Source organism: Triplophysa dalaica, chromosome 20 (assembly GCF_015846415.1).
Source record: "Triplophysa dalaica isolate WHDGS20190420 chromosome 20, ASM1584641v1, whole genome shotgun sequence".
NCBI lineage: Eukaryota > Metazoa > Chordata > Actinopteri > Cypriniformes > Nemacheilidae > Triplophysa > Triplophysa dalaica.
This window is the reverse complement of record NC_079561.1, coordinates 509533-536600: the sequence shown is the minus strand read 5'-3', so window position 1 is coordinate 536600 and position 27068 is coordinate 509533. Positions and strand designations below refer to the sequence as shown.

General features: G+C 42.8%; 2 protein-coding genes across 3 annotated transcripts in view; one reads left to right on the top strand and one right to left on the bottom strand.

Annotated features, from left to right (window-relative positions):
- The window catches only part of plcg1 (phospholipase C, gamma 1), a 29890-nt gene extending 14452 nt beyond the window's left edge, over positions 1-15438 (top strand). Inside the window, exons 7-33 of one of the 2 annotated variants that reach the window (XM_056733935.1) lie at positions 320-403; positions 731-753; positions 982-1051; positions 1487-1588; positions 1780-1898; positions 2446-2531; positions 3317-3437; positions 3521-3689; positions 3766-3888; positions 3969-4070; positions 4221-4408; positions 5370-5570; positions 6166-6285; positions 6388-6568; positions 6668-6745; positions 6845-6951; positions 7434-7527; positions 8328-8394; positions 8688-8851; positions 8957-9053; positions 9159-9383; positions 9467-9615; positions 11735-11849; positions 12785-12946; positions 13057-13163; positions 13248-13480; positions 13890-15438. In XM_056733935.1, coding sequence (XP_056589913.1) covers positions 320-403; positions 731-753; positions 982-1051; positions 1487-1588; positions 1780-1898; positions 2446-2531; positions 3317-3437; positions 3521-3689; positions 3766-3888; positions 3969-4070; positions 4221-4408; positions 5370-5570; positions 6166-6285; positions 6388-6568; positions 6668-6745; positions 6845-6951; positions 7434-7527; positions 8328-8394; positions 8688-8851; positions 8957-9053; positions 9159-9383; positions 9467-9615; positions 11735-11849; positions 12785-12946; positions 13057-13163; positions 13248-13480; positions 13890-13929 — 3327 coding nt within the window. In that variant the 3' untranslated portion in view covers positions 13930-15438. The remainder of the gene's footprint in view (positions 1-319; positions 404-730; positions 754-981; positions 1052-1486; positions 1589-1779; positions 1899-2445; positions 2532-3316; positions 3438-3520; positions 3690-3765; positions 3889-3968; positions 4071-4220; positions 4409-5369; positions 5571-6165; positions 6286-6387; positions 6569-6667; positions 6746-6844; positions 6952-7433; positions 7528-8327; positions 8395-8687; positions 8852-8956; positions 9054-9158; positions 9384-9466; positions 9616-11734; positions 11850-12784; positions 12947-13056; positions 13164-13247; positions 13481-13889) is intronic. The other variant, XM_056733936.1, reaches the window with a different exon arrangement.
- A 341-nt stretch (positions 15439-15779) lies between these two features.
- On the bottom strand, positions 15780-26681 carry zhx3b (zinc fingers and homeoboxes 3b). Its single transcript, XM_056733937.1, has 3 exons — positions 26362-26681; positions 16978-20240; positions 15780-16301 (listed from the first exon to the last, which is right to left on the bottom strand). The coding sequence occupies exons 2-3, from the start codon at positions 20111-20113 to the stop codon at positions 16291-16293; spliced, it is 3147 nt and encodes a 1048-aa protein (XP_056589915.1). The 5' UTR covers positions 20114-20240; positions 26362-26681; the 3' UTR covers positions 15780-16290.
- Positions 26682-27068: the final 387 nt, after the last annotated feature.

Genomic DNA, 27068 nt, shown 5'->3' with positions numbered 1-27068 from the left:
AACACCCCACACACTAAACACTCCACACCCACAGTCATGGAAGCGCAAGCATGCAAACTCGCACAATATGCACTCGCACAAACGCACACAGACACACACACACACATTAGTTACCACTGAGAAGCACACATTTAAGATAAAGGAGAGAGAAACACCGGTCAAATATTAAACATACTATAAATTCCTATAAGCCACTTTGATTTTAAGCAAAACTTCAAAATTCAAATACTAAACATTGTTGAACTTTCACTTTCAGAAATTTTATTTGTTACATCACCCAGAATTGTGTTTGTGTTCATCCGCTTGATGTTTGTGTTAGGACGGAGAGCTGAGGAATGGAGACGTGTCGTACAGTCAGTTTGCTCAGTTGTATCGCAGTCTGATGTTTGACGCACAGAAGTCGGTGAGTTCCTCTGTTCTGTTATTGGTGTGTTATCCTGAGATTTGAATCCTTGCTCTGTGAACTCTGATGCCCCACATCTGACCCCGTTTGCCCTGCGTCTCAAATGGCCTTCACGTCAATACTCCTCCTTTTAAAACCCTGCAACATCACTCGGCTAAAAGCTGTTCGACCGCACACACATTGATCACAATGACCCCTGCACTCGTGTGTGTGTGTGTGTGTGTGTGTGATGGGACAGGATATCAATGTGATGTGCTTCAGTTTGCTCACAGCATCATCTATTAAATGTGATTGTCATAACTAACGTGTCTTTATATTTTCATATAGATGGAGATTCCACTGCTGCAAAGGTACTCTCTCTCTCTCTCTCTCTGTCTATTAACTCATCTGTTTTTCAAGAGGTTTAGTTTCACAGTTAACATTTATTGATATATTTTTGTAATGTAAAATCACTAGTGCACAACATTATCAGTTGATTTCATTGTAGAGTTTTTAAAACACCATTTCTATCTTAATCATAAAAGGAAAAGAAACCAAAGACGTTTGTGTCTCTGTTGACTCGTGTCTTTTTCCTGCAGGTTTATAGACCGAGCCGATCAGAAGATCTCACTGGAGGACTTTCAGAGTTTTTTAATTGAACATCAGAAGGTTAGCAAAAAAAACACTAACCCTTTCTCTCAACAGGTAGTGGTCTAGCTTTTGTTGAAACCAGTAACTTTGTATTGGCACCTAATGTATTATGGCTCCTGTATGAACTATCGCTTATTGCTCCTGAACTCTTTGTAAGTCGCTTTGGATAAAAGCATCTGCTAAATGTGTAAATGTAAATGTTAGCAGGTGGTCTGCATGTGTGCTGCATTCTGGGAAAGTCGCAGTGTTTTAAGACGAAGCATCACTTCTACACAAATAATGAAGAGAGTGTTCGTGTGTTTGATCGGCAGTCTGGCTTTTATTTCATATCTGCAAAAATAAAGTGATTTAAAATAAATGTTCTTCTGGCATGTAAATAATCTAAATCTTTCTCAAGAAGTTAACAGTAATACGAGTCAAATCACGGTAGGTCTCATGTGTTTGTGTGTTCAGGAGCTCTGGGCAACAGACAACAACAAGGTTCAGGAGTTCATGTTCCACTACCTGAAAGATCCTCTGCGAGAGATCGAGCAGCCGTACTTTCTTCAAGACGAGGTAACATTTACAATTCATTTCCATAGTGTCTCATCATCATCATCATGTGTGTTCTCTAGCCGTTGAGCTACAGTCATGTTCATGAAAGCCACACCACACAATAGAATATCATATGACCAAACACTGACATGACAATATAAATGAGATTGTGTATATGTGCGGTGTTTGATTTGATGTTCTGTGCTCGTTAGTTCCTCACGTATCTGTTCTCGAAGGAGAACATGATCTGGGATTCACAGCTGGATCAGGTGCGACCGGAGGACATGAACAACCCGCTGTCTCACTACTGGATCTCCTCATCACACAACACGTGAGTCCATCTGAAGAATCATTTCACCTTAAAATCTACTGGCTTCACTTTCATTTCCAGTCTAGAACTTGTTGCATTGTAGTTTTGAAAAAGAAGAGACCTTTCCAAATGTAGGGTCCAACTCACGGTCTGTCCAGTCCAGTGTCTGTTGAATTTCAACCAAATCAAACCTCACGAGTCACTTGAAGTCATCCAACAGCAATGTGTTTCATTGCAGTATTTGAATTCGGAAAAAATTCAGAGCAACTTTTCTCTTATTTCTCACCTTTTTCTAAAAACAGAAACACTATCTTTATTTGAATGATGCCTGGAAATGAATTCAGTCAGTCCTGCAAACGCAGTGTGTTTAGAATCAGATGATGGATGAGAGAAGAGCAAAAGTGAGCAAAGACTTCTGCTTTTCTGTTTGTCTCTTATTTTGATCTGGTGTCACTAGACTGTTGCAGACATTAGTGAAAGAACTCTGAGAGAACTGGAAGAGTTTGTGCGACGGCTGATGAGTGTTGTGTGTTGTGTGGGCCGTGACCTGACGTGTGTGTGTTTCTAGTTATCTGACAGGTGACCAGTTTTCCAGTGAGTCTTCTCTGGAGGCGTACGCCCGCTGTCTGCGCATGGGCTGCAGGTGCATCGAGTGTGAGTGTGTCGCATCACGACACCTCCAACACTACTTTACAAATGGAGTAGTTCACTTTCAAAAGAAATGTTCAAGATCATTTACTCGCCCTCATGTCTTCCAGGATGTTTACGTGTTTGTTTCTTCAGTCAAAAAGAATTTAAGGTTTCCAGGATTGTTCTCCATATAGTGACTTCAATGGACTAAATGACAAAATGACAGTTTCAGTGCAGCTTTAAACCATACCAGACCATGAATAAAGGTCTTATCTAGAGAAAATATGGCTCGTTTAAAAGTATTTGCTTTATAAACAGAAATGCTGGCCGTGCTCTGTTCTGCGATGCGCGTTCATGACTTCACAAAACACATAATTATGTTGAAAAGGTCACGCTTGATGTACAGAGTCAGTGTTTACAAGTTGAACATGCAAGTTTTCAATGTAATTACATATTTTGTGAAGTTGTGTACTCATCGCAGAACAGAGCAAGGCCAGCATTTGTGTTTATAAAGTATATTCACTTTTATTCGTTTAAGAAAATGAGCGATGGTTTCTCTAGATAAGACCTTTATTCATGGTCTGGTTTGGTTTAAAGCCCTTTGAAGCTGCACAGAAACTGTCATTTAGTCCATTGAAGTCACTATATGAAGAAAAATACTGGAAACCTTAAATTCTTTTCGACTAAAGACACAAACACGTAAACATCATGGATGACTTGGGGGTTGAGTAAATGATCATGAACATTTCCTTTGGAAGTGAACTACTGCTTTAAGGCTTCGTCTGATGTTTTTGTGAACTTGTTTGCAGTGGACTGCTGGGATGGTCCTGATGGGAGTCCAGTCATCTATCACGGTCACACGCTCACCACCAAGATCAAGTTCTTCGACGTGCTGAACACCATCAAAGATCACGCCTTTCTCACGTCTGAGTGAGTCTGTCCTCTCTCCCTCTCTCAGCGTAAGATGCTTGTCTGTCGAGAAACTGTGTCAAGTTGTGTGTGTTTTTGTACAGATATCCCATCATCCTCTCCATTGAAGACCACTGCAGTATTGTCCAGCAGAGGAGCATGGCCGCCAACTTTAAGAAAGTGTTTGGAGACATGCTCTTGACCAAAGCGGTGGATATCTCTGCCGATGGGCTCCCCTCGCCCAATCAGCTGAAGAGGAAGATCCTCATCAAGGTAAGAGCCTGTGACGGTCACCGGGGTTTGGGGATTGTACATGCTTCTGCTCATGGCTGGATTCATACGTGTTCAGCACAAGAAGTTAGCCGAGGGCAGTGCCTACGAGGAGGTCTCGTCTTCGACGCCCTACTCTGAGAATGACATCAGCAACTCCATCAAGAACGGCATCCTGTACCTGGAGGACCCCATCAACCACGTGAGCACGTCGTCGCAGGCTCGTCTTGCCGTATGAAATGAAAAGTTGTTTGTCAACGTGCATGACTCTTGTCTCCGCAGGAGTGGTATCCTCACTTCTTTGTTCTGACCAGCAACAAGATCTATTATTCTGAAGAGACATCCAGCGATCAGGCCAACGAAGATGAGGAAGAACACAGAGATGTGAGGAAATGCATTGGTGTTGAGTTGAAATGATCTCTTCAAGCACTCGTGAGCATTGTGTCCTGTGAGGGTCCGGTGCTAACGACTGCATTAAGGATAATGGCGTCAGATGAAGGGTAAAGAGAAAAGCACTGTCGTCTGTACCTGTAGATCAGTAACGGGATGGACCAGCACGTGACGGAGAAGTGGTTCCACGGGAAGCTGGGTGCCGGACGTGACGGGAGACAGATCGCTGAACGGCTGCTGTCGGACTACTGCCTGGAGACCGGAGCGCCAAACGGTTCCTTTCTGGTGCGGGAGAGCGAGACGTTTGTAGGGGACTATACGCTCTCATTCTGGTAATGACAATTGACTTTACTCTGATGCACAAGTCATAGAAACCCTTCGGTTTCATTTCAACTGTTGTTGTCAACATGTGAGGGGTGTAGTGATACGACTGTCTTAAGATATGTTGAATACGGGAAAAAGTGAAATTTCAGTACAATTAACCCATTTGTGTTATCAAGTACTGTACGTACAGGGTAGTGTTGGGTCGATACCAAAATTTTGGCTTGGGTATGGTGCCAGAATCTATACTGCTAATACCTGTGCCATAGGTGATCAATAACCAGCCCCAAAATAAATGATTTGAAGATTTGATTTTATGAAGACTTCTGTAACTGCTTTAATGCTATTTTATATATATATATATTTCATTTTTTTATATAGCAACATTTTATTTTTACACTGTATTACTGAAAAATGCTTTGGTCATTTAGACTTATCATCATAATTTCACAAATATTAACAATAACATTTTGATCAACAATTAAATGTTTCAAGTAGGTCTATTTAACAGTAGCATTCAAGATGAAAACTGAAGGATCCATTAAAATAAAACACTGCACAGTCTTCACTGGATAAGACTGTCATCTTGTTCTGTGTCATACTGCCTCATAGTGGTGAACTTTAGAACAGCAGCGTTTCAAGTACCCAAACAAGTAACATTCTAGTATTGAACCGATTGAAATCTAACATGTACCGCTAAATTTCCAGAACCGGTTTACCGCGCCACCACAGTACAATGTTTCAATGAACCGGTGTATGTAAGTTGAAAGAAAGTCGATAGCTCCGTCGCTCAAAAATAAAGGCGAATTTCAAACTGAAGAATTGAGTATGAATGACTTGAAACATGATGCCTGTTGTTGACGCAAGTCTTGGATTAAACGCATTGCCGTAGCTCTATGATGCATGTCTTGATTTTGTCACAACATGCATGTTTACATGTGTTGGCTGATCCTGTGTCTCTCCTCCGCTCAGGCGTTCTAGTCGAGTTCAGCACTGCAGGATTCACTCCCGACAGGAGGCCGGCAGCCCAAAGTTTTACCTGACCGATAACCTGGTGTTTGACACGCTCTTCGCTCTCATCACACATTACCAGCAGGTGCCTCTGCGCTGCAACGAGTTTGAGATGAAGCTGTCAGAACCTGTGCCACAAACCAATGCTCACGAGAGCAAAGAGTAAGAGTCGCTGCAGGGAACACATCTCAGCTCTTCATGTCATGTGTTGTTGTCTTGTGTCAGAAGCTCATCCGTGTTAACACGTAACAATAAAATCAACATCCCAGGGAGGTCTGTGAGACGTCTGCTAAAGATCTGGAACACATCTGATGTGTGTAAACATCAGATCAACATCTTCTAGAGGTCTATGATGTCTGACAGCAGACGTGTTTGAGACATATTCCAGATGTAAATCCAGACATCACACAGACGTCTTCCAGATGTTTGTGTGCAAAAAGGATTGTTTCTAAACATTATCACAAATAACAATGCATGTGTTTACAAATGGAAATGATAAACGGTCAGTTCTGGTGCTTGATTCTGATTGGCTGAGCTGAGTTCTAAGCTGTTATATCCTTTTATTTACTTTATTTTATGAAACCTGGCTACGCATATGGAGTAAAAGCAATAAGTCATTAAATCCCCCTTAGCTGTTATAAAATGCACGTTTATTAATGTGTCTAACAAAACAAATCCCTGATGTTTGAAAAGATGAATCACTGTTGATGGATTGAGTTGAAGAGCATCATGATATGAGTTTGTGTGTTTCGTGCAGGTGGTACCACTCGTTTCTGTCCCGCAGCCATGCTGAAAACATGCTGATGAGAGTCCCGCGTGACGGCGCCTTCCTCGTCCGCAAGAGAACAGAATTCAACTCTTTTGCCATTTCCTTCCGGTAAAAGCCCCGCTCCTGTTCTGCTGTGTTGTTTCTCTCCGTGAGTCTGCTTTCTGTGTCTCACTGGTTTGGTTTGGTTTGGTTTGGTTTGGGTCGGGTCAGGGCGGAGGGGAAGATCAAACACTGTCGCGTGCAGCAGGAAGGACAGACGGTGGTTCTGGGCACCTCCGAGTTCGACAGTTTAGTGGATTTGATCAGTTACTATGAGAAACACCCGCTGTACCGCAAGATGAAGCTCCGCTACCCCATCAATGAAGAGACGCTGGAGAAGATCGGCACCGCGGTGAGTTTCCACCATCATCCCAAACGCTCACGAACATGAAGCGCTCTGCTCTGTGTTGATCATGGATGTTATGGTGTGACGTGTTGTCTCTGTGTACAGGAGCCTGACTATGGATCTCTGTATGAGGGACGCAACCCTGGATTCTATGTGGAAGCCAATCAGATGCCCACCTTTAAAGTAGCTGGACTCTTTATACACGAGGAGCTGTTCTCATATCGTTGTGTAACGCTGGAGTGTAACAGTGTGTGTGTGTGTGTGTGTGTTTGTGTGTGTAAGCAGTGTACGGTACGGGCCATGTATGAGTACAAAGCCCAGCGAGACGATGAGCTCTCCTTCAGTAAGAACGCCGTCATTCAGAATGTGGACAAACAGGAGGGAGGCTGGTAAGACACGTCACACTGTCATATATGAGACACATTTCAACATCACACACCTGCGCTCAGCCGTGAGAACACTGATGACTCGACACTAGGGCTGTGCAATATATCACAATCTCACAATATGCATATAGGAATGCTCTGCAATAAATGAGCTATTTGATTCTTCGAAAAGTTATGTTTGGTCAAAGTTTTAGGTGGATGGGGATAGAAGGATCTATCTGGCAGACTGTGATAGTTAGGTGTTAGTTGGGATATACGTGTGTGTGAATGCTAGCTTGAATCAATCAACAATCTGAGTCACAAAGCTTTCATAGCGACCACGACTGGTGTACATCACCAGACAAAACTATTAAAGATATGTCAAAGATATATATTAAGATATGATGTGGCAGTTTAATACGGTTAAGACGGCTCAAACCTGGATTTTTCGCCTAGTCTGTGAAACAGGAGTCAGATTTGGTCACGTCAGTGTGTTCTTCTCTCAGGTGGAAAGGAGACTGTGGAGGTAAAAAGCAGCTGTGGTTTCCTGCAAACTATGTGGAGGAGATCAGCCCTACAGCTGCAGAACCAGATAGATCTGTGAGTGTGTGTCAGCGCTGAGCTCTCTATCTCTATCTATCTCTCTCTCTCTCTCTCTCTCTATCTCTCTCTCTCTATCTCTCTATCTCTAGCTCTATCTCTCTCTATCTCTAGCTCTATCTCTCTCTATCTCTAGCTCTATCTCTCTCTATCTCTCTCTCTCTCTCTATCTCTCTCTCTCTCTCTCTATCTCTCTCTCTCTCTCTCTCTCTCTCTATCTCTCTCTATCTCTCTCTCTCTCTCTCTCTCTCTCTAGCTCTATCTCTCTCTATCTCTAGCTCTAGCTCTATCTCTATCTCTCTCTCTCTCTCTCTCTCTCTCTCTCTCTATCTCTCTCTCTCTCTCTCTCTCTATCTCTATCTCTCTCTCTCTCTCTCTATCTCTATCTCTCTCTCTCTCTATCTCTCTCTCTCTCTCTCTCTCTCTCTCTCTATCTCTAGCTCTATCTCTCTCTATCTCTAGCTCTATCTCTCTCTATCTCTATCTCTCTCTCTCGTTGTAAATATGTGAGAATCTGTTGTCAGAAGTGAAGATGGGAATTTATATCACAAGAAAGATTAAGTTAGTTTCTGTTTTCCTGAGGCGTGTAATATTAAGGACTTTGATTGATTTCCATGATAATAAAGTAATGCATGATTTGGTGTTTAAATGGGACTGTAGAGATTGTAGAAGAAGAGTTGTATTTTCCTTTTCTGTTTTAATAATTGTTTACATGTCAAAAGTTGCTTAGTATATAAATGTTGTGAAATGTGTAAATCGTAATAAAATGGAAGTTCTAAAATAAAAATCTCTCTCGACAGGCCACAGAGAACAGTCCTTTGGGAGATCTCCTGAGAGGAAGTGTGGACGTGTCTTCCTGTCAGATCGGTGTGTTCCCTCCACACACACACACACACGTGTGCGACAGCACTCTAAAAGAAACAACTAACAAATATTCCTCCTTGATTTTACATTGAATTCACATTCAGTCAACAACTTAACAAAGCCAAACTAGCTATGCCTGCGGCCACTGAAATCATTTTCCTGCTTTATATTTCTCTCGCTTGCTATCTGAAAACAAAATGACCCAAATCAAGGTTATCACATAGACGTGTGTGTAGGTGCTGGTGTGGTGCATGAGGAGCATGTGTTGTGTGTGTAAACGTGTTGATCTGCTGCAGCTGTCAGACCTGAAGGGAAGGGCAGTCGGCCGTTCGTCTTCTCTCTGATCCCTGTAGCGTCTCCTCGCACCGGTTCAGTGCTGGACATCGCCGCCAGCTCGCAGGAGGAGCTCAAAGACTGGGTGGCGAAGATACGAGAGGTCACCATGACCTCTGAAGCCAAGGTCAGTCCATCGCTCAAAGCCAAGCACCAAACAGCTCGGATGTCTCCTGTCCTAGATATTCTAATACTAATGATGGAAAGCTAATGATGGTTTGTGGTCCGTCAGCTGGAGGAAGGAAAAATGATGGAGAGAAGAAAGAAGATCGCTTTGGAGCTGTCGGATCTGGTGATCTACTGCCGGCCGGTTCCTTTCGATGAAGACAGTAAGTCTGAGCTTTACGTCTGGTTACCGCTCTGGATCTGATGTCATAGAGAAACATGAAACAGGTTGTGTCTTACATAGTTGTACGTTAACCCCCCTCTTGCAGAGATCGGGACGGAGCGGGTATGTTTCAGGGACATGTCCTCTTTCCCGGAGACCAAAGCGGAGAAATACGTCAACCGTATCAAAGGAAAGAAGTTCCTGCAGTACAACCGTCTGCAGCTGTCACGGATCTACCCGCGCGGTCAGCGTCTGGACTCGTCTAACTACGACCCCTTACCCATGTGGCTGTGCGGCAGTCAGCTGGTGGCTCTTAACTTCCAGACGGCAGGTGAGGACGCGTTCTGTCGGCCTTTGGCGCTCGTCCTGCTTCTGTCTGCTCACGTGATGATTTCTGACCTGATCTCCACTCAGACAAACCCATGCAGATGAATCAGGCGATCTTCATGCTGAACGGCAAGAGCGGTTACGTGCTGCAGCCGCCCATCATGAGAGACGACAACTTTGATCCTTTCGACAGACATTCTCTCAGAGGAGTGGAGCCGAACACTTTGATCATAGAGGTACAGACACGCCACACAAATACAGGACAACTGTGTAACAAAAAATTTAACAACGTGTCAACTCAACATGGACCACAAGCGCTGTGATTGATCTGATTTAGGGCTAACGCTAACGACTAATTTTATATGGACTTATCTAACAACTTATTTATCGATTAATCCATTATTCTAAACAATACATTTTCTGCTATTTTTTTAATTTATTTATCTTGCAACTACAAAAAATACAAATGTAAACAAGCCCTTCACGAAATGTTACACCATGTCTACACCGGACACAACATACCCATTAAAAGCAAGCGGTGTAATTTAAAATAAAAAATGTGAATGTTGTGAATGTCACCGTATCCGTCCACATGTTCTGCTTCTGTTCTGTTCATTACAGCTGTGAGTGAAAATCAATCAAACCCAGACAGTTGGGTTTCACATTAAACAATGCAATGTTTAAAGCACTGGAATCAAATATTATACAGATAATTAAACAGACATCTCATGAAAAAAACTAAAACTAAACCGATGACTTAAGTAGTGAAACTCCAAATGAAATCCTTTTTAAAGCAAAAATAAGTACGTTATATTATTTAGATTGCAAGAAGCAAATCTCCTCTAATAGAATCTATAGTGTTATAAATCCACATACACTAAAACAATTAAGATATAAAATACTTTATATTATATTCTAGTTTCATATTTTTTGCACATTATCAAATGGAGGCACAGATCAATGTAAACGTTACAGTGATTCTCTGATTCCAGTCCCAACTCCCCTTAAAAAAAGTACAGCGGATTAAAAATATTCTGACTAAAAAGGATGAGTTAATTTAATGGACAAAAACACGTCATCATTTGCCACTTTTCACTACTATTGTATTTTTCCTACTTTGGCAGTCAATGGGTGGTAAAATCTGTGAGGTTATCAGCATTCTTCCAAATTCAACCAAACAAAGAAATGTAAACGGGTTTAGAATAACTAGAGAGTGAGTCAATCGTGACAGAATCTCTTTAATGATATCAAGGTCACACATGTTAATTATCTCATCAATATTAATAATGTGCTTTATTGCTTTTAAACTCATAGCAAAACCCTTCACTTAAACCATTTGAAGCGGAATGCAAACTTTTGTGAAAGCGTGACTTTAATAGACATGATGGTTGACCATGATGAACACATCTGATCGGATGATGTGCGTTTGGTGTCAGCGCCACCTGCTGGTCAGAACATGTCAAGTAATTTCCCGCATTTAAATGCTTTTCTTTACAGCTTTCCCTATAACAAATAAGCATAAAGGAAAATGATTGTATTTAATATTCTGAAGAAGTGTGTATGATGGACCTGTTAGGCTTTAAAACAGGGGTGTTAAACCTCAACCCTGAAACACACCAGATTCAGCTAATCAACATCTTCAGCATCACTAGACACTTCAAACAGATGCGTGTTGGAGGTCAACTGTGCAGAGCTGCGGCCTCCAGTTTGACACTTGAGAGCCCTTTTAAGAATCCCATTGCGTCCTTCGACGAGTTTATCCTCCGTTGTGAGAGCTTCGAAGGGATTAGGGGACCACACAACTTCTGCGTCATCATCCAGTTACCAAAAGGAGGCGCCTTTGCCATGTAGAGTCATTGGAGCTTGAAGTGTGCATCAGCTGTAATGAATGAAATCCTTCATTCCAAAGGGAATTTGAAGTGGCCAGTTATGAGCACTACGGTTTGGAACGACCCTTCAATATGGCGGCCATGATCATGTTCACTGCCAAGTGCCCTTCGGAGAGTTATATGCCCCATTTGGAACACATCGACAATCTTCGATAGCTTAAGCATCACTCTGTGTGCCCAACATCCAGGTCATCCATCACCCAATCCAATAACTTCTGTGTGTATGTTTGTAGTTAACTTAGGACGTGTGTACAGTGTATTTGTCGTGACCGAGCAAAAATGTACAAATCACACAGTTAATTATATTATATTTGATTAGAATTATTCTAATATGAATGAGCGTAAGAGATATTCATCTTCATCATCTACAGGACCCATGTGCACTGTGATGTTTCTGCTGTGTATTAGCACTTCCTCTCAGAAGTGTTGTGTTGTTGTGTATTTAGTGATGTGATTGTGTTCGAAGGTTTTGGGAGCTCGTCACTTGCCCAAACATGGCCGAGGGATCGTTTGCCCTCTCATCGAGATTGAAGTTTGTGGAGCAGAATATGACAACAGCAAGCAAAGGACCGACTCTGAAGGTGAGCTTGAAATGCGACGACAACACAAACACTTTTATCCCACACACAGTCTATACAACATCTTAGCTTTGTGTGGGGGGTGTCCGATTCAATTCCCAGATAGCGCAATCCATCTGGTTTACGTCTATTTGATGTCTGCAAGACATCTGCAATACATAGTTTGCTCATCTGCAATACATCTCTGAGACGTCTGAACATCTGTAACACGTATGCTAAAGATCTGGAGATCTGCTTCATCAAAACATCTGCTAAACATCATAGAAAGATCAGCTTTACATCCATTCTAAATCATAAACATCTTACAGACATCTTCTAGAGGTTATATGACGTCTGACAGCAGACATCTCTGAGACATATTGCAGACGAGCAAACTATGTATCGCAGATGTCAAATAGACGTAAATCGGATGTGTGTGTGCTATCAGGAGAAGATAATTTCAAAACGCTCTTGATGTTAACTTATTTTACATCACATAATAACGTTAAAATATGTTTTTATTAAATATAATACTACCCAATCACAAGCATAATAGTAATTTTATTCAATATTTTATGTGAAAGTAAATTTAAAAACAAATGCTTATGTCATTTATTGTGTTGTATTATTTTTAATGTCACACGGGTGATTTTATTTACTGCTAACCGCCAATGAAAAAGGTGTGTGACTGTAGATGTAAGGATGATCATGTATGTTTATAATATTGAAGAATGTGGAGTGAAACTACAGTTTAGTTTGTGGAGCGAGTCTGCAGTTTTATTCCCACAGTTACTCCTGACGGGGGGCTTCTGTAAATACTTTCACACAGAAGGTGCAACCGGCCCCTGGACATGATGTTGAGATCCTTCTCGCTGTGTGCTGAAGACTAACAGCCACTACGGTTTCTCAAGTGATATTCTGCTGTTTCTGGAGTTGATCTCTTTCTGTCCATCTTGCAGCGGACAACGGCCTGAACCCCACGTGGCCCAGAAAGCCCTTCCGCTTCACCGTCTGCAATCCTTCCTTTGCCTTTCTGCGTTTTGTGGTGTATGAGATTGACATGTTTAACGACCAGAACTTTCTCGCCCAGGCCACGTTTCCCATCAACTGCCTCAAAACAGGTAACGGCGCTAATGCTAATACAGCTAACGTCCGCAGTGAGGAGTGTCCGTGAATATGATGAAAAATGCTCTCTGTGTGTGTGTGTGTGTGTGTGTGTGTGTGTGTGAAGGCTACCGTTCAGTTCCTCTGAAGAACAGCTACAGTGAAGATCTGGAGCTGGCGTCTTTGCTGGTGCACATGGACATCATCAGAGGAAGGGAGGGCTATGAGATCATAGTATGTGGATAAATGCACCCCAGTCGCGTAACATATCGTCACCTGTCGAGTGTTCTGTTCTGTAACGCTGGTTCTTCTCTGCAGCATGAGAACGGTGAGATGTTGAGTCCCCTCTCGGCGGCGGGGGCCACGGGCATTCAGGTGGGCCGGGAAACGGGCTCCGTTTCCTCCACATCCTCCATGTCGCCTCTGCCCTCGTCTCCGGCTCAAGCTCTGGGATGCCGCGGTCGGGAGGGATCATTTGAGGCGCGCTACCAGTCTCCGCTGGACGACTTGAGGGTGTCGCAGGAAGTGCTGTTGGACCAAGAAAACAGAAGGTATCACCAATTGGCAGGTCAACCGTTTGACCAACATGCGGCGTCGTAACACTGCAGAATAAGCTGGTGGTTACACGGGCAAACAACTATTTCCATTTATGCATTTAACTTTTATCCAAAGGGACTTAAGCATTATACTATCCACCATTCTGTTCTATTCTCTCTGTGGTTAGAACGGACTTCTGTTCAACATATGTGACTCGATCTGGAGGTTTAGCAGTCGATTTAGCATTTAAAAATGACTAGACTAGAGTTTGGTTTAATGTGCAGAAGTCACTTTTAACGGACAGTTGTCAAGTGAAAACAAATCATGGCTGCCTGTATAGGGCACATTAAACGTAAGACGTCAATGCTTCAGTACGGTTTAATGTCGATGGACAGGTGTTCATTTCAATTTTCAATCTTGAAGGTTACGCAGGGCTCGCGTCAGCGCCGACAACTGCGCCTAAACAGAGCGGCTGACCGCACGACAGATTGACGGAAGAGCGCAAGCCGCAGGCCTCCTTCAGGGCCGATGATGTCAGGACAGCTGTTTCTATGGAAATCATCACAGCCAGTATTTTAGGACAGATCTCCCTATTTGTGATGAGCGGCGGGTGAGCGCGCGGCTGGTAAAGGAGCCACAGAATGAACGACTATCTGCTTAGCTACAATCTGAACCTCCAGCGGGCGGGACGGGTGTTTGTTGTGATGCAGCATCACACCGGAGGACAGCACTCTGATTGGAGGAAATGTTTGGCTGTTGAGCGGGGACTGTATCATTCATCGCTTTGAACTCGATCCCAGGTTAACATTTCTGGAGTGATAATACTCTTTCTTTACTCTGTCTCTCTGGCTTATATTCCAGTATGTAAACATGTGTGCGTGCGTGTTCCGCAGTTAATCTGAAATCATCTGCTCTTAAAGAGCCTCTCACTCACAAAATGATTTTATTTAAACTTGTTTTAAACTGTTGTTGTTGTTTATGTGTATACCAATATGTTTCTAACATGAGGGCTTGGCCTTTTTAATTGTGTTTTCTCCATTTTGTTTGGGACTGAATGTTTTGGAGATCTGTTCCAGGATGCACAAGTGGAAAATTTGCCCAGGTCTGGTTCACACGCCAGTGTTTGGCCATCTGGAACAGAACCGAGGGACCATCTCATTTCACAATGCTTATCCCTTATTCAATATCTGTGATTTTTATTTTATCTTTGTTTCATCGCCTATGTTATTCCTGAGACGTTCAATACATGCGGCGTCTGTTTAAAGAAAGCCAAAGGTTAGACGATGACCAAATAAGTTTGGAGTTGAACCCATGTTTGTGTTTTACTGTAGCTGTGGACGAGCATAAAGGCATCGATCGATACAGTCGTAGCTTTTCTTTGGATATGTGCTCTGCAGTTGTTGTCACTTTGCCACCATATCACACGCCAGTATTAAAGGTTTATGTGGAAAATCAAGGCCATATTTACAGAAGGGGCTCTGATGACGACTCCAGTAGAGCTCGGGATTTCGCCCAACCACACACAACGATTTCATCTTAGTCAGTTTTATGAAGCAGGTCGACTATGGTGGGATCAGATTCATTGCCTGAGGGTCACACGACACGAATGCTATGACACCCAGGGACCATAAGAACTTTCGAAAGAAAAAGGCAAAAATCCTCCAGAGGGATTTCAGTCAATTTCTCCAGCTTTTATTCCCTCGAGTGTTCCATCTCTTCTGTAAATGCCTTTCTGCTTTCCCTGCGTCATCTTTCATGTGCCTTGGTGTATGTATAGTTAAATACATCAACAGAAGACATGTATGCCTTTTCTAAATGCTTTCTTGCATCTGTTTTGTTACCAATGTTCTTATTTACAAAGCAAGCCTTTTCTGTAATGTGCCTATGCTATACTGGAGGAAATATACGTTTTAATTTTGCTTTTCATATGAAACATAATCAAGCCTGAGAATAAAGTACTTATTAAACCACAGATGTGAGTTTTCTTCCTGTTAGTCCCGGGACCTCGTTTATAAAAACGTTATTTTTGAAATACAAACTTTTGCTGGCCCGAGTCCTGCAGGTTTTTGGAAGTATTTATATCATCTACATTTACTCTGATGTAAATGTAAGTGGCTAGAATGATTTATAAGACCTCGTTAAAAGGTGTTAGTTGTATGAATTACGTGTGCACATCAAATCTAAATCAGGACCATATCTACACAGTGTTTTATAAAGAGGCCCCTGGACCAGTGGTTTTTCTTTTTATTAAAACATTTACATTTATTTTATGTATAATATCTATTGCAGAACAAGTCAAGATGTTCACAGGGGTAAAAGTCTGGACACTTCATAATCATGGTTTTATTTTGCTCTCAGTGATGACATTTCAGAAAAGCGTTCTGTGTGCTACCGAAGCTTCTCCTACAGCATACATCTAAACCTCTGAGGTGCAGTTTTGTCTGTCATAGGTTAAGAATTACAAAAGGGCTCAATAAGAGCTGTGCAGTGTTTGGTACCACGATAAATCCCCTAATGAACGTCACTTCATTCACACTGACACTGTTAGAAAAAGACTATCAGTAAGAATTTTACAGTCCTCTTCCTCTCAGATGTCTTGCGGACCTCCCCTCTGTCCTGTGAAATAGTCAAAGCAGCTGGTTGTCTTGTACAGTGAGACCGCTTGTTATTCCAGGAATGGAAAGTGTTTTTGCAAAGGTGTCCTCCAGCGCTTCGGTTTAAATTTCATTGGATGTTGGCAAAAATAAAAGATAAAGGCCACATGTGCTGTAATCCCATTGGTTGATATCCCTTTGCACCTCCATTCAAGCCTCTGTTCTCCCCTTCAGTCGGACCCTATGGACAAAACATGTATGACACTGAGGTTAGTGATGTGAGTGAAATCTAGAATGAAGAGGAATACTTACTAAATGTGTTTGGATTTCAGTGTGGCATTACCGAAACAAACATTGTTAACGGGATACTCCACCCAAAACGAAATTCTGTCACAAATTACACTTGAGTTGTCACAAACCTGTATAGACTTTAGAAAAATGTTAGTAAATGAGATCTCTGAGGCACCATTGACTACCATAGTAGAAATAAATGGGCAAAGAGTTCCTAAATTCTTTAACAATCTCATTTTGTGTTTAACAGAACAACACAAACAAAAACACAATGGTGCCTCAGAGATCTCTGTTACTAACATTTTTCTAAATATCTTTGTGTTCAACAAAACAAAGACATGGATACAGGTTTGGAACCACTTGAGGGCGAGTAGTCATTCATGACAGAATTTGTATTTTTGGGTGAAATATCCCTTTATCATAGATTGTGTGCATAGAGTGTGACATAAAACATGTTTTATTTAATTACCAATAAATGACAAATTAACATCAGGCTCATCTGAAACCAAACTAAATGGTATAAAAACGAAATGAAAAGGTTTGACATTTTCAAACTAGTTCATAGACGCAACCTGAGTGCAAATTTATGCATCCAAACGGAGGCTAGATGCTATATAAAGAATCACCTTGTCTGGTAGATACATCATTTGTTCCCTCTGTGGCTTGATCCTTTGAGATGAGGCCACTTAGTAACTGCTCATCTTCTTCTGGATGGTGGGATTCCAGAGCAGTTTCAGTTGGGCTGGCCACAGTCAATGACCCAGCCTTACTGTTCTCTAGAGGTGGTGTCTTATTCACAAACCACCGTCGGATCGATTCCTCACCTAAGCCACTGGATTTGACAATGTCCTCCAATTGACTCTCATCTAGCTTTCCGTAGGTTTCCAGGTGCTCCTTCAGCACACTGATGTTGGCCTTCTGGAAGTCTTCCTCATCTACCATTGCCTGGTAACTCTCAAGCCACTTGAGCTGACCGTTCTTCGAGACATAACGGCAGTCTCCAAACCAACGCACCACCTCTGGTCGTGCAAGGCCCGTTTTAGCAATGAGCTCATTATACTGTGGACAACTAGGCCAGTGCGTGCGTGCAAAGACTTGTTTCAGCAGGTGGAGCTGTTCGGGTGTTTTCTTCCCCCGGTATGAAGAGGTCTGAGTAACCATTGCCTGAGAGCCGGAAGGCAGCACTTTGGTAGCCTCAGTGGGGTCACTTTCCTCCGGCTCATCTTTTCCAATAGATTCAGTAACTTTCAACATTTTGAGATTGATCTTGATAGGGTTAACTTTTGGTTCGGTACCAGTCTCTTCCTTCTGTTTTTCAGAGGAGGGACTATCAGCTTCATGCCTCTCCTCAGTGCTTGTGTTCTCCTTTTCTTTACTGCTGTCGTCATCGTCCCTTTCTGCCCTCTCAGCTTCCTCCTTCTTTTTCTCTGCTGCCATCCTCCTCCGACGCTCAGCAAACCAGCTGTGGATCTCACGGCGAGTCATTTTCGTTTCTGCCCTCAGCCTGTCAACTTCTTCGTTACATGGATCTGGGTCTTGCGCAAAACTGGCCTCTAAAGCACGCACCTGGTGAGGTTCCCGCTCTTTGTACCGTATAGCAGTAAAATCTGGTGACGGGGGTCGTGGTGGGCGTCTTGAGGGAGTTGGTGGGGATGTTGTCTGCGAGGGACTGATGGGTGTCTGCTGGGGGGTTTTAGGCCTCTCGGGGGGTGTGCTGTTTTCTGTCGAGTCCACAGCAACAAGCGCATCAAACTGGGAACCGCTAACACTTGCTGCTGCAGTCTGAGCACCTGAACTCATTCTTGAGCCCTTTAGATTACGGAAGTGGTACCGTCGATCACTGAACCATTTCCGTACCTCACGCACAGTCAGAGCAGTTAGACCGATAAGTCGATCCACCTCTGCCTGATTGGGAAACTGGCTAACAAGGAAGCTGTCCTTTAAGGCTGCCAGCTGTTCCTGTGACTTCTTTGTTTTGTTAAAGCTGGGGTCCAGAAGGCTTGCTGAGGAGAACATACGAGAGTTCATTGAGCCATGACGTGGGGAGTCTGATTTACTTGGCATTGTGCAATCCGTAGTAGTGGTGGATGTGAAGGTGGTAGCTGGAGTGGTACTAGCAGATAGTTTGCCATTGTTCCTTTTATTATTCTCACCGGTACTTTTTACACTATTGCCATTACTGCTTTGAACGCAAGTATCATTAGCACCAGGCGTATAGGCCCTAACGTCACTGTCGCTGTTCGACTTCGCTGTGCCGCTACCATCCACACCAATTACGCTAGCCTGGCTGCTTAAGCTGCTCGTACTACTAATACTGCTAGAACTGCTTCCAGTACTAACACTACTGCTGCAATTTCCACTACTGCTGCTACCAACCGTGCCCAAGACCATGCCGATTCCTTTGTCAGCCACCAGGGCCGCAGCGGGCCTGGCCTGCATCATGGGCTTCGCGGCAGCCTGAGCCTTAGGTGTTACAGCGAGCGTGACAGGGGCACTGCTGACCTGAATGCCATTAGTTATCATAGGCTGGGTGACAATCACCCCTCCATGCCCGACCAGGCTACCCTGTAAAATGTGAGGGATGCCAGTTGTGCCCAGAACTGTGATTGTTTGCTGAGAGGTGGTCTGGTGGGACAGACGCTGCTGGTGGCTGGAGGATGGTGCCGTTTGAATGATTGTGTTGAACATCTTCCTGCGGGCATCCTCTATCTCCTCTGGAGACCAGCTGATTCCTTGCTTTAGTCTCTGTGCTGTGAACCAAATCTTGATCTGCTCCTCGGGGTACTTGGTTACTACTGTTAGGTAGCACAGCTCAGCCTTGGTCGGATAAGGGAACTTGCTAAAGGACGTCTTCAAGAAACTGCTATTGTCCATGGATGTGTTGTAGGTAGGAATGCTGCTAAGAGGGATCATTACTTTCGGAAGATTCTTGGTGCTTGACAATGAGGAGGGCGATGAGCAAACAGCGATGGGCGCAGACTGTGGGTTGACACTTCTGTTTTGCACAACAGACACAACTTGTGTAACAGCGGTTTTGACCAGCGGCAACGCCCCAGAGGCGTTAACAATCTGTATAGCTGATGACAGGGCAACCTTGTTGGCTGCTCCATTGTGTACAATAGTGGGCACGTGGGTAACTGTCACAGCAGGAGTTTGGGTTTTCTCCAGCGGTTTAGTAACCAAGAAGGAAGGGTCGTCGCTTGCGGGATGAGAAATGACAATCCTTTTGGGTTCTGATTTTCCCTTCATCATTTTCATGATTGGTGTCTTTGAGATGGAAATCTCTGTTTCCTTCAAGCTATTGCTTTTACAAGGTCCCGTGATGAGGGTCTGTTCTACCGCAAACTTGTTGTCCTTCCTTTTTAGCTGAAGCATGGTGGTCATTGTGCTGGGATGTACACGGGCATTGTGCAGTGCTAAGCCTTCGAATTTTGCAGCCCTTACCCCACAATCTACACAAAGAAAACAAGGGTCAACGCGGAAATCTGGGTGTCCACTGTACACATGGTCGAGGAAAAGGTTTAGGTCCTGGGTCTCAAAGTTACAAGGCATACAGGTGTAAGTGCCACTATCAATATCGCCTGCTTCCTGGCCAGACGGGTTCCCCAAACTGGGACTGCCTATTTTACACACTTCCTTCCTGAAGGAGAACCCAATGTCCTTGGACAAAGGAGATTGTCTTTCCCGTTCAAGGTCATCTTGAAGATGCATTGTTTTGACAGGAATCATGCATGGAATGGTGGACTTTCTCTTGCTAGCCATTGCTCCTTAAAGGCAGTGTCCAGTAAGACGGACAATTAAATACTTCTGTTATCCACTCTTGTAGACATCCACTAAGAACCTGGTGATCCACATGGTCATCAGTCCATCCTCTGAGGTTTCTATTAACCTGTAAAAAAAAAAAAAAATCAACAATGAAGTACAGATTTCTAAATGAATTAATGCTTTAGTGTCAATCACTGAGGACAGAGGCAACTTTCACACCCCTCTTTACTGAGCAAGGTGGAGTTAAAGGAACATTTCACATTCTTTGGAAAACTAAAAGTTGCGATTTTCTAGGCCGATTTGATTAGGAACTATAGTCCCATTCAAGCGTAATAATCAAGGAAGTTTGCTGCTGTAACATGGCCGCAGCATGCGTTGTGTTTTCACGCCGCGCCTGAAATGAGTCCCGAGCTAGGTAACTTTTATATGTTGACTGAAGTTAGCCTATTTCCACATGACTCTTTGGTTATTTTTGAACGAGATGCTACTGGTCTAATTGGATTCAATAATCTATGCTAAAAGTAGTCGGCTAAAAGTGTTCTTGCCAGACCCAGAGATCGGCAGAACACATTCCAAAACTCAATTTATTAACTTTTGGGCTGAAAGTCTAATAGGGGGTTTTAAATGTTCAGAATGCAGTAATGCTGCTATGCATTTGACACTATAAAAAAACTCAACTGCTTTCCTCCTCTATAGGCTCACTAACGGCTGCTGTCGTTCTAGACCTACTAGAAATATAGGTCACCTCACTCGTATGCTCTTATCCAAGACTGCAGCAACTAAACATCCAGGAATGGGCCAGCACAGTTTTCAGCTTATAAGTATATGGCTATTGGGTGACTGCAATGAGAGGTCTACAGCGATGACGATGAAAACAGAGTGCTGAGCATAAAAGAGTGACAAACAAAATATACAATAAATGCAAATGATAGGAACGTAATTTTCTGGTGTTCTTTTCTGTGATCATATTCAAAATCACTCTTGTTAACTCATTCGCCGCCAGCCTCTTTAAAAAAAAGTGCGAATGAGTTAACAAGAGTGATTTTGAATATGAAGAAAATTACGTTCCAGCATTCTGGCCCAGCCAACGCCAGTGTTTTTTAACATTTCAACTCCATTTAATGGCTCACAGTACATTTTTTGTAAAGAATATACGGACAAACAATATGTCAAATGAAAGAACAGAGTCTCAGCTTTTAAACAAAAGAAACCGTATTCTTCTATTTTCATTTGTTCGTTTTTTATCACTCTGTAGATGTGGGTAGGTTTCTTAAAAAATGCATCACTTTGATTAAACAGCTGAGATAATTAACGTTTTTTGTCAAAGATTCCACCCAGATTACACTCAGATCAATCATTAAAAAACGCTAAAACATTTACGTTCTAGGTTCTGGACTTTTTCCCAGTGGTGTGTAATAGCGCCACCTGCTGTACAACAGTACTAACAGTGATTACCGTTAGGGGAAGCGTTTTTTTTTTAAATGACGAGATAACTCGTCATTTAAAAAAGTCTGTATCCCTGTTTCGTAACACGGAATGTGAATGTGTGCGATCGCTGTTCAGTGTTTCTAATGTTGCTGGTCAGTGTTCACAATCAAAATGACTGATGCATGCAGTGGCGTAACTTTCAATTGGGGAAGGTCACTTGACTGTTGCGGTGCATTACACTTAAAAATAAGGGGGCACGATAAATTATCTGCCATATCTGTATCGTCAGACAAATGGTCATTTTTAATGTTATTAGTATTGGCCGATAATAAAATGTAGGCTGATATATTACAGCCGATAAATCATTTCCTCGTTAAACTTCTTCAACTGCTCACAGTTAAACTTCAATATAGTATCTTTCTGTCGTGATCATCCAAGTACTGATAATAGCAAAACATTGTTGCTGTACGTACAGTAAGTAGATATTTATGAATGTGTAAATTATAGGAACAAAACCATATTGTTTAAATCAATCTGCTGTCTGAATGCTTTATTTCTTGAGACCTTTTAGACACGTGGCTATTAAGAAGATCTGTTTTTGTTTATTTAATAAAAAAATATATAACAAAAAAGTGTAAAGTAGGCTTGGTACATGATTTTCAGGGGGATGAAACTAATGGTGACCTTGTTTTCAGCAGTAAATGTTTTAAAATAAAAGTAGTCGTCCACATTTTGCCTTTTGTTTCAGTCTTAGGGAATTTTATATTAACATTTAGATACTGTATATTGGCCGTAGTTCTTGGAAATGTCAAAGGACATGTTTTTATCACTGCTCCTCAAGCCTCCTCAAGTATTTTCATGATAATAAAGTATGTTTATAATGATCATGTTTGACGGGTGTTGCTTTTTAAATTCACGTTATAAGCGACTTAAAACTGACACTGCTTTTAGATCGAGCTGTATTTCCTACTGATCCCAGAGCTGTGATTCACGGACAAGCTAATAATCGATACCTTGCCTTATCACAGCCAGCTCGGTTTCAGTGGGATATAGTGGTGACCGCAGTTAACCGTGTACATGTCTATGCGCAAGCTAGCGCTGGGAGCACGGATGATGGGCGCATTTCATACTGTCCGCGTGTCTGGAGTCGCGGCTCTCTGTCTTCGGCGAATATTGATTGACGATGTTGTTGTTATTATGAGGGCCATACATCATTTCCATCTATATACTGTATCTACTTAATAAAAGTCAACCAAAGAAATTCATCAGAAATAGCACATCTTTATATAGTAAATACCTACATAATAAGGGTCTTGTTAAACTAATTCTTAAACTGGTTTTAATGTCAAGCTGTCATGTGTAAATTACAGTCCTTGAACTGGTCATTTTGGCACATTGAAAGTGGCATCTCCACATGTTACAGAGTTTGATTAGTTGCATCTGAAAAGTGGAACAAAGAATTTCAGATCGTTCAAATAGACCCACAATGAGCTTAATAAAAGGCCTTAAGCTGAGGTTCAATTTGAGCTGTTTTTATATTCAACTTTTTGAGTGGTAGATCTTTCCTTTCAACAATTGTGAGGTCAGGATCATGGGCTCAGAAAGGTTGGTGACCGCTGGTATAGGTACTCAAGATGAGACGGCGCGTGTTAGCCCATCTTTAAGAACAAATTTGATTCGAAAAAATATTGTAGCCACTCAGACAGCATGTTGTCTCAAACATTAACCTCCTGCAAAACAAGACCCCATATCAAGCCTGATTTGTTGACAACACAGATATGTTTATAAACGGTCACATTCCCTTGCCTATAGATATGGAAATGTAGAAGCACACACACACGCGCGCACACAGAAACACACACACAAACACACACACACACACACACACACACAGCCTGCATGTCCACAGATTCATTAACAAGTTCTGTGGGTATGAATGCCGCCGTGGGAACACAGATTAGTTTGATTTTATGTGCTGCTGATTCTTTTAAAGTAACTGTAACATCCTGATGGAAATGCGACTTTTAGCCGGTTTATGAGCAGCATGTGAACAAACACACACAATCATACACAGTGTGTTTTTTACGTCAACTAAAATCACACCGTCTGCTACCCGTCATTCAGCGCTGCTGGGTCAACACAAAGAGTTTGTGCAGTTGACAGGACCTGGGATCCATCACGTGGTTTAGGCCCTGAAGATGGAGAACCGATGAGATTTCGAGGTGTGTGTGTGTGTGCGCGTGTGTCAGTTTGTGTGTGTGTGTGTGTGTGGGGAGGGGTGTAACTATTGCAGGAAGCAGTGAGGTGTTTCAGCGAGGGAATTTTTTGCCTTGATACACAACCCCCCCATCCCACACACCCTTTCCCCACCCTCACCAACAATAACAACCATAACCCCCGTCTCCTCCTCACTGCGAAGACTCTGGAATGTTCCAACACGGCCTGTTTAGCAAGTGGTCAATCTAAGAGCCGCGCTTCCGTTTGTCTTCAGCGGTCCTGCGTCGCCTCCGGTCCTACAGAACCAACGCTGATTCATATCAGAAAATGTAACCAAATACAGAGAACTGACAACAGACATCTTGAGTGGCTTCTTTTCTTAAAGTGTTTTGCATGCAAGAGCGACGCTGTGATGTCTGCATATGTGTTCGTCTCTTTCTGTCACGGCCTTCTGAGCAAACGATCGATCAGTGTATGAAGCGGGAAATAAAGAATATTAAAGGTGTTTAAAGAGTGAACAGATCTGATGTGAGGACGTCACATCACGTGTCCAGAGCCTGAACTGACCGCTTCTTCTAAACCACGTGCTCACAGAAGAACTCTTTCCACTCCAGAATGACGGGCTGTTCTCGATCTTTGTTTTTACACGGCTTTGGCGAAAACACATGAAGCCCACCATCAGTGTGCCTGCTCGCCTTCACCTCCCCCACTCGCTCTCTCTCTCTCTCAACAAGTTCAGCCTAGCCTGCAGGGAGACGGGTCGTCAACACCACTGGTGTGTTACTATCCCCATGGCAACACCCCCCTACACACACACACACACACACACACACACACACAGTGGTCAGCTCACAGACAGTGTTGGGTTCCTCTGGCTCTCACTGGCTAGTTTTTTCCGGTCTCTGCAGTGAGAGAAGGCCCTGATCTCATTTCTCTGTGTCTGACAGTGTTGTACTTGTTCCGGTGTGGCAGATTTAAGAATGTTGGCTTGTTTTGGACACACACATATCTTACTCCAGACCGGTGAAATGCGACTTTCAAGAGACTTTGTCCAATATGTGTTTATTTCTATTCGCAAAATATTGTTTTTCAAACCAAGATCCCTCGCTTGGAGTGGCTTGGACTCGTGTGTGTGTGTGTGTGTGTGTGTGTGTGTGTGTTTGTAAAGCTTTGAAATGCTCCGATTGCTCAATTCAGTTTTCATGGAAAAAACAAGCCCAACCTTAAAACATGAAAGTCGAAAAGTGCCAAACAACATTTGTCTCTTTCTAATGCGGACTGCCGTGACCAGCACTCAAGGTGTTAAAGCCCAGTTAAAAATGGAAGCGTAAGGGGGAGAAAAATGGCGGCACACGGCACGCTCTGCTGTCCAACTTAAAATGGCTGACATCAGTGAGTTCACCGGCAGCGAGGCAGTGAGACGCCAGCTCCTGCTGACCAGAACCGCTAGAACACGGACCCGCTGCCCCGCTCCTGGTTTCACACCGCCGCACGCTCGCCCTGAGCCAAAGGGTCGATTGGGAACGCTTAGCACCTGGATGCTGGAAGAAAGACAAGTCAAGTCACAAAAGAAAGGCATCCTAATGGACCATTTCTCTTGGTTTCTTCTCTCTATGGCCCATCCCTATCCTATTGTTCTCTTACGTCTTGATTAGGCCTCTACACATCAATCATGATTTCTTCCTACAGCAGAGAAATGTACATGAAACATCTAGACTCCACATAATCAACTGCGCTCGCATGACTGTTGTGTTTCATTTCCATCGTATCGGCTGTGACATGCACAAGAGTCGTGCTTCACGTGAACAGCCCTATAGATGCAGTGAGAACTCTTATAGATGTTCACCTCACATAGGATGAGGAAGTCACTTCATGGTTAGACGTGATGTCTGAGACGTCATTTCTTTGTATATCGCTTTCACACCGTACAACTACACAACCACAACCCAATTTAACTGTTAAAGGTCATTCATACAGCCCTGAACTAATATCCATTATAGGCTGTTCACTGGACCAGTGCGACCGATGACTGACATACGTGATGTTGGCCTGTACATGTAACTTCATCTGTCATTCTGAATGTGACAAGAGGGAAGACGTCACATTTTCACATTTGGGTTATTGGGACATCCAGGCAAAGCATCTGAAAATGATCCGTCCTCCTCAACATGTTGCTGTATGATTATTTACATGCCTATTTATTTCCACTTTCTGTCTGATCCTATGAACCTCGTTTACACGACAGAGTTTAAAATCACTGACCATTTGTGGACATGTGACCTAACACACACACACTTAAAAGAGCTGTGAGCTATAACGTACATTCAACTGTAACGAAACCACACATTTAAATCTCGAGAAAACCACACAAGTTACTTGTTGTGCGAGTCTGATAACACATGTGACGTCTTACGGATCAACTTTGAACGATTCTAATATTATACAGTGTAGCTGTAGCACATCATTGAACACCACAAAGTACTCGTGTGGCCATCACACAAACACACATCATCTGAAATGCATCAGTTTAGTTTCACTGTAGACGTGATGACGATATATTGTAACGTTGATGTGGAACAATAAGTCAAACACAAACTCACCCGCGCGCACGAGCACGATCCCGCGTCCACGCGCACAAGGATTCGCAGTAATGTCACCGTATGCTGATGAATGTAACACAAAGGCCTCGCGCTCTTGTTTATGTCCACTCGAGCTCAGTCGGTGTGTGTGTGTGTGACTGTGTGCGTGTGTGTTCAACACAGACGGGCAAAGAAACTCACGCACTACGTCACCACCAGCAGTGTCATGTGACCCTGCGCGTCACTGGCGTGCGTTCCTCTCGTAAAAAAAGGACATACCCTGATGATTATTTATGTTCAAATGCATAATGAAACTGTCAATTAAGTGTAATTTCTGTCACAAAAAAATGACAAAGAGATAAAGTTCTAAATATTTTCATAATCATTAACCTACAGCCAGATTTCATCGTTGTCAATAATTATAACGTTTCTGCAAGAACCAAAAACAATCGAAGTATCCAACTTACGGCAAACACATTTGAGCAAAGTCGCTTTTAACGTAAGAGAGCGTTTCTCATGAAGCATCGGTGTATTTACATTTATACACATGTTCTGCATTAAATACTGCGCAGGCACATCATGACTGTGACATGACTTTAAAAAAAGTGGTGAGAACTAAACGTTAAATTGAGTCCCACCCATCACACCCTGCGCCGATCTCACAGATTTATGTGGATTAATTGTGTAAAGATAAAACACATCCCTGTCAGTGTTTTCATAAAGTGAAA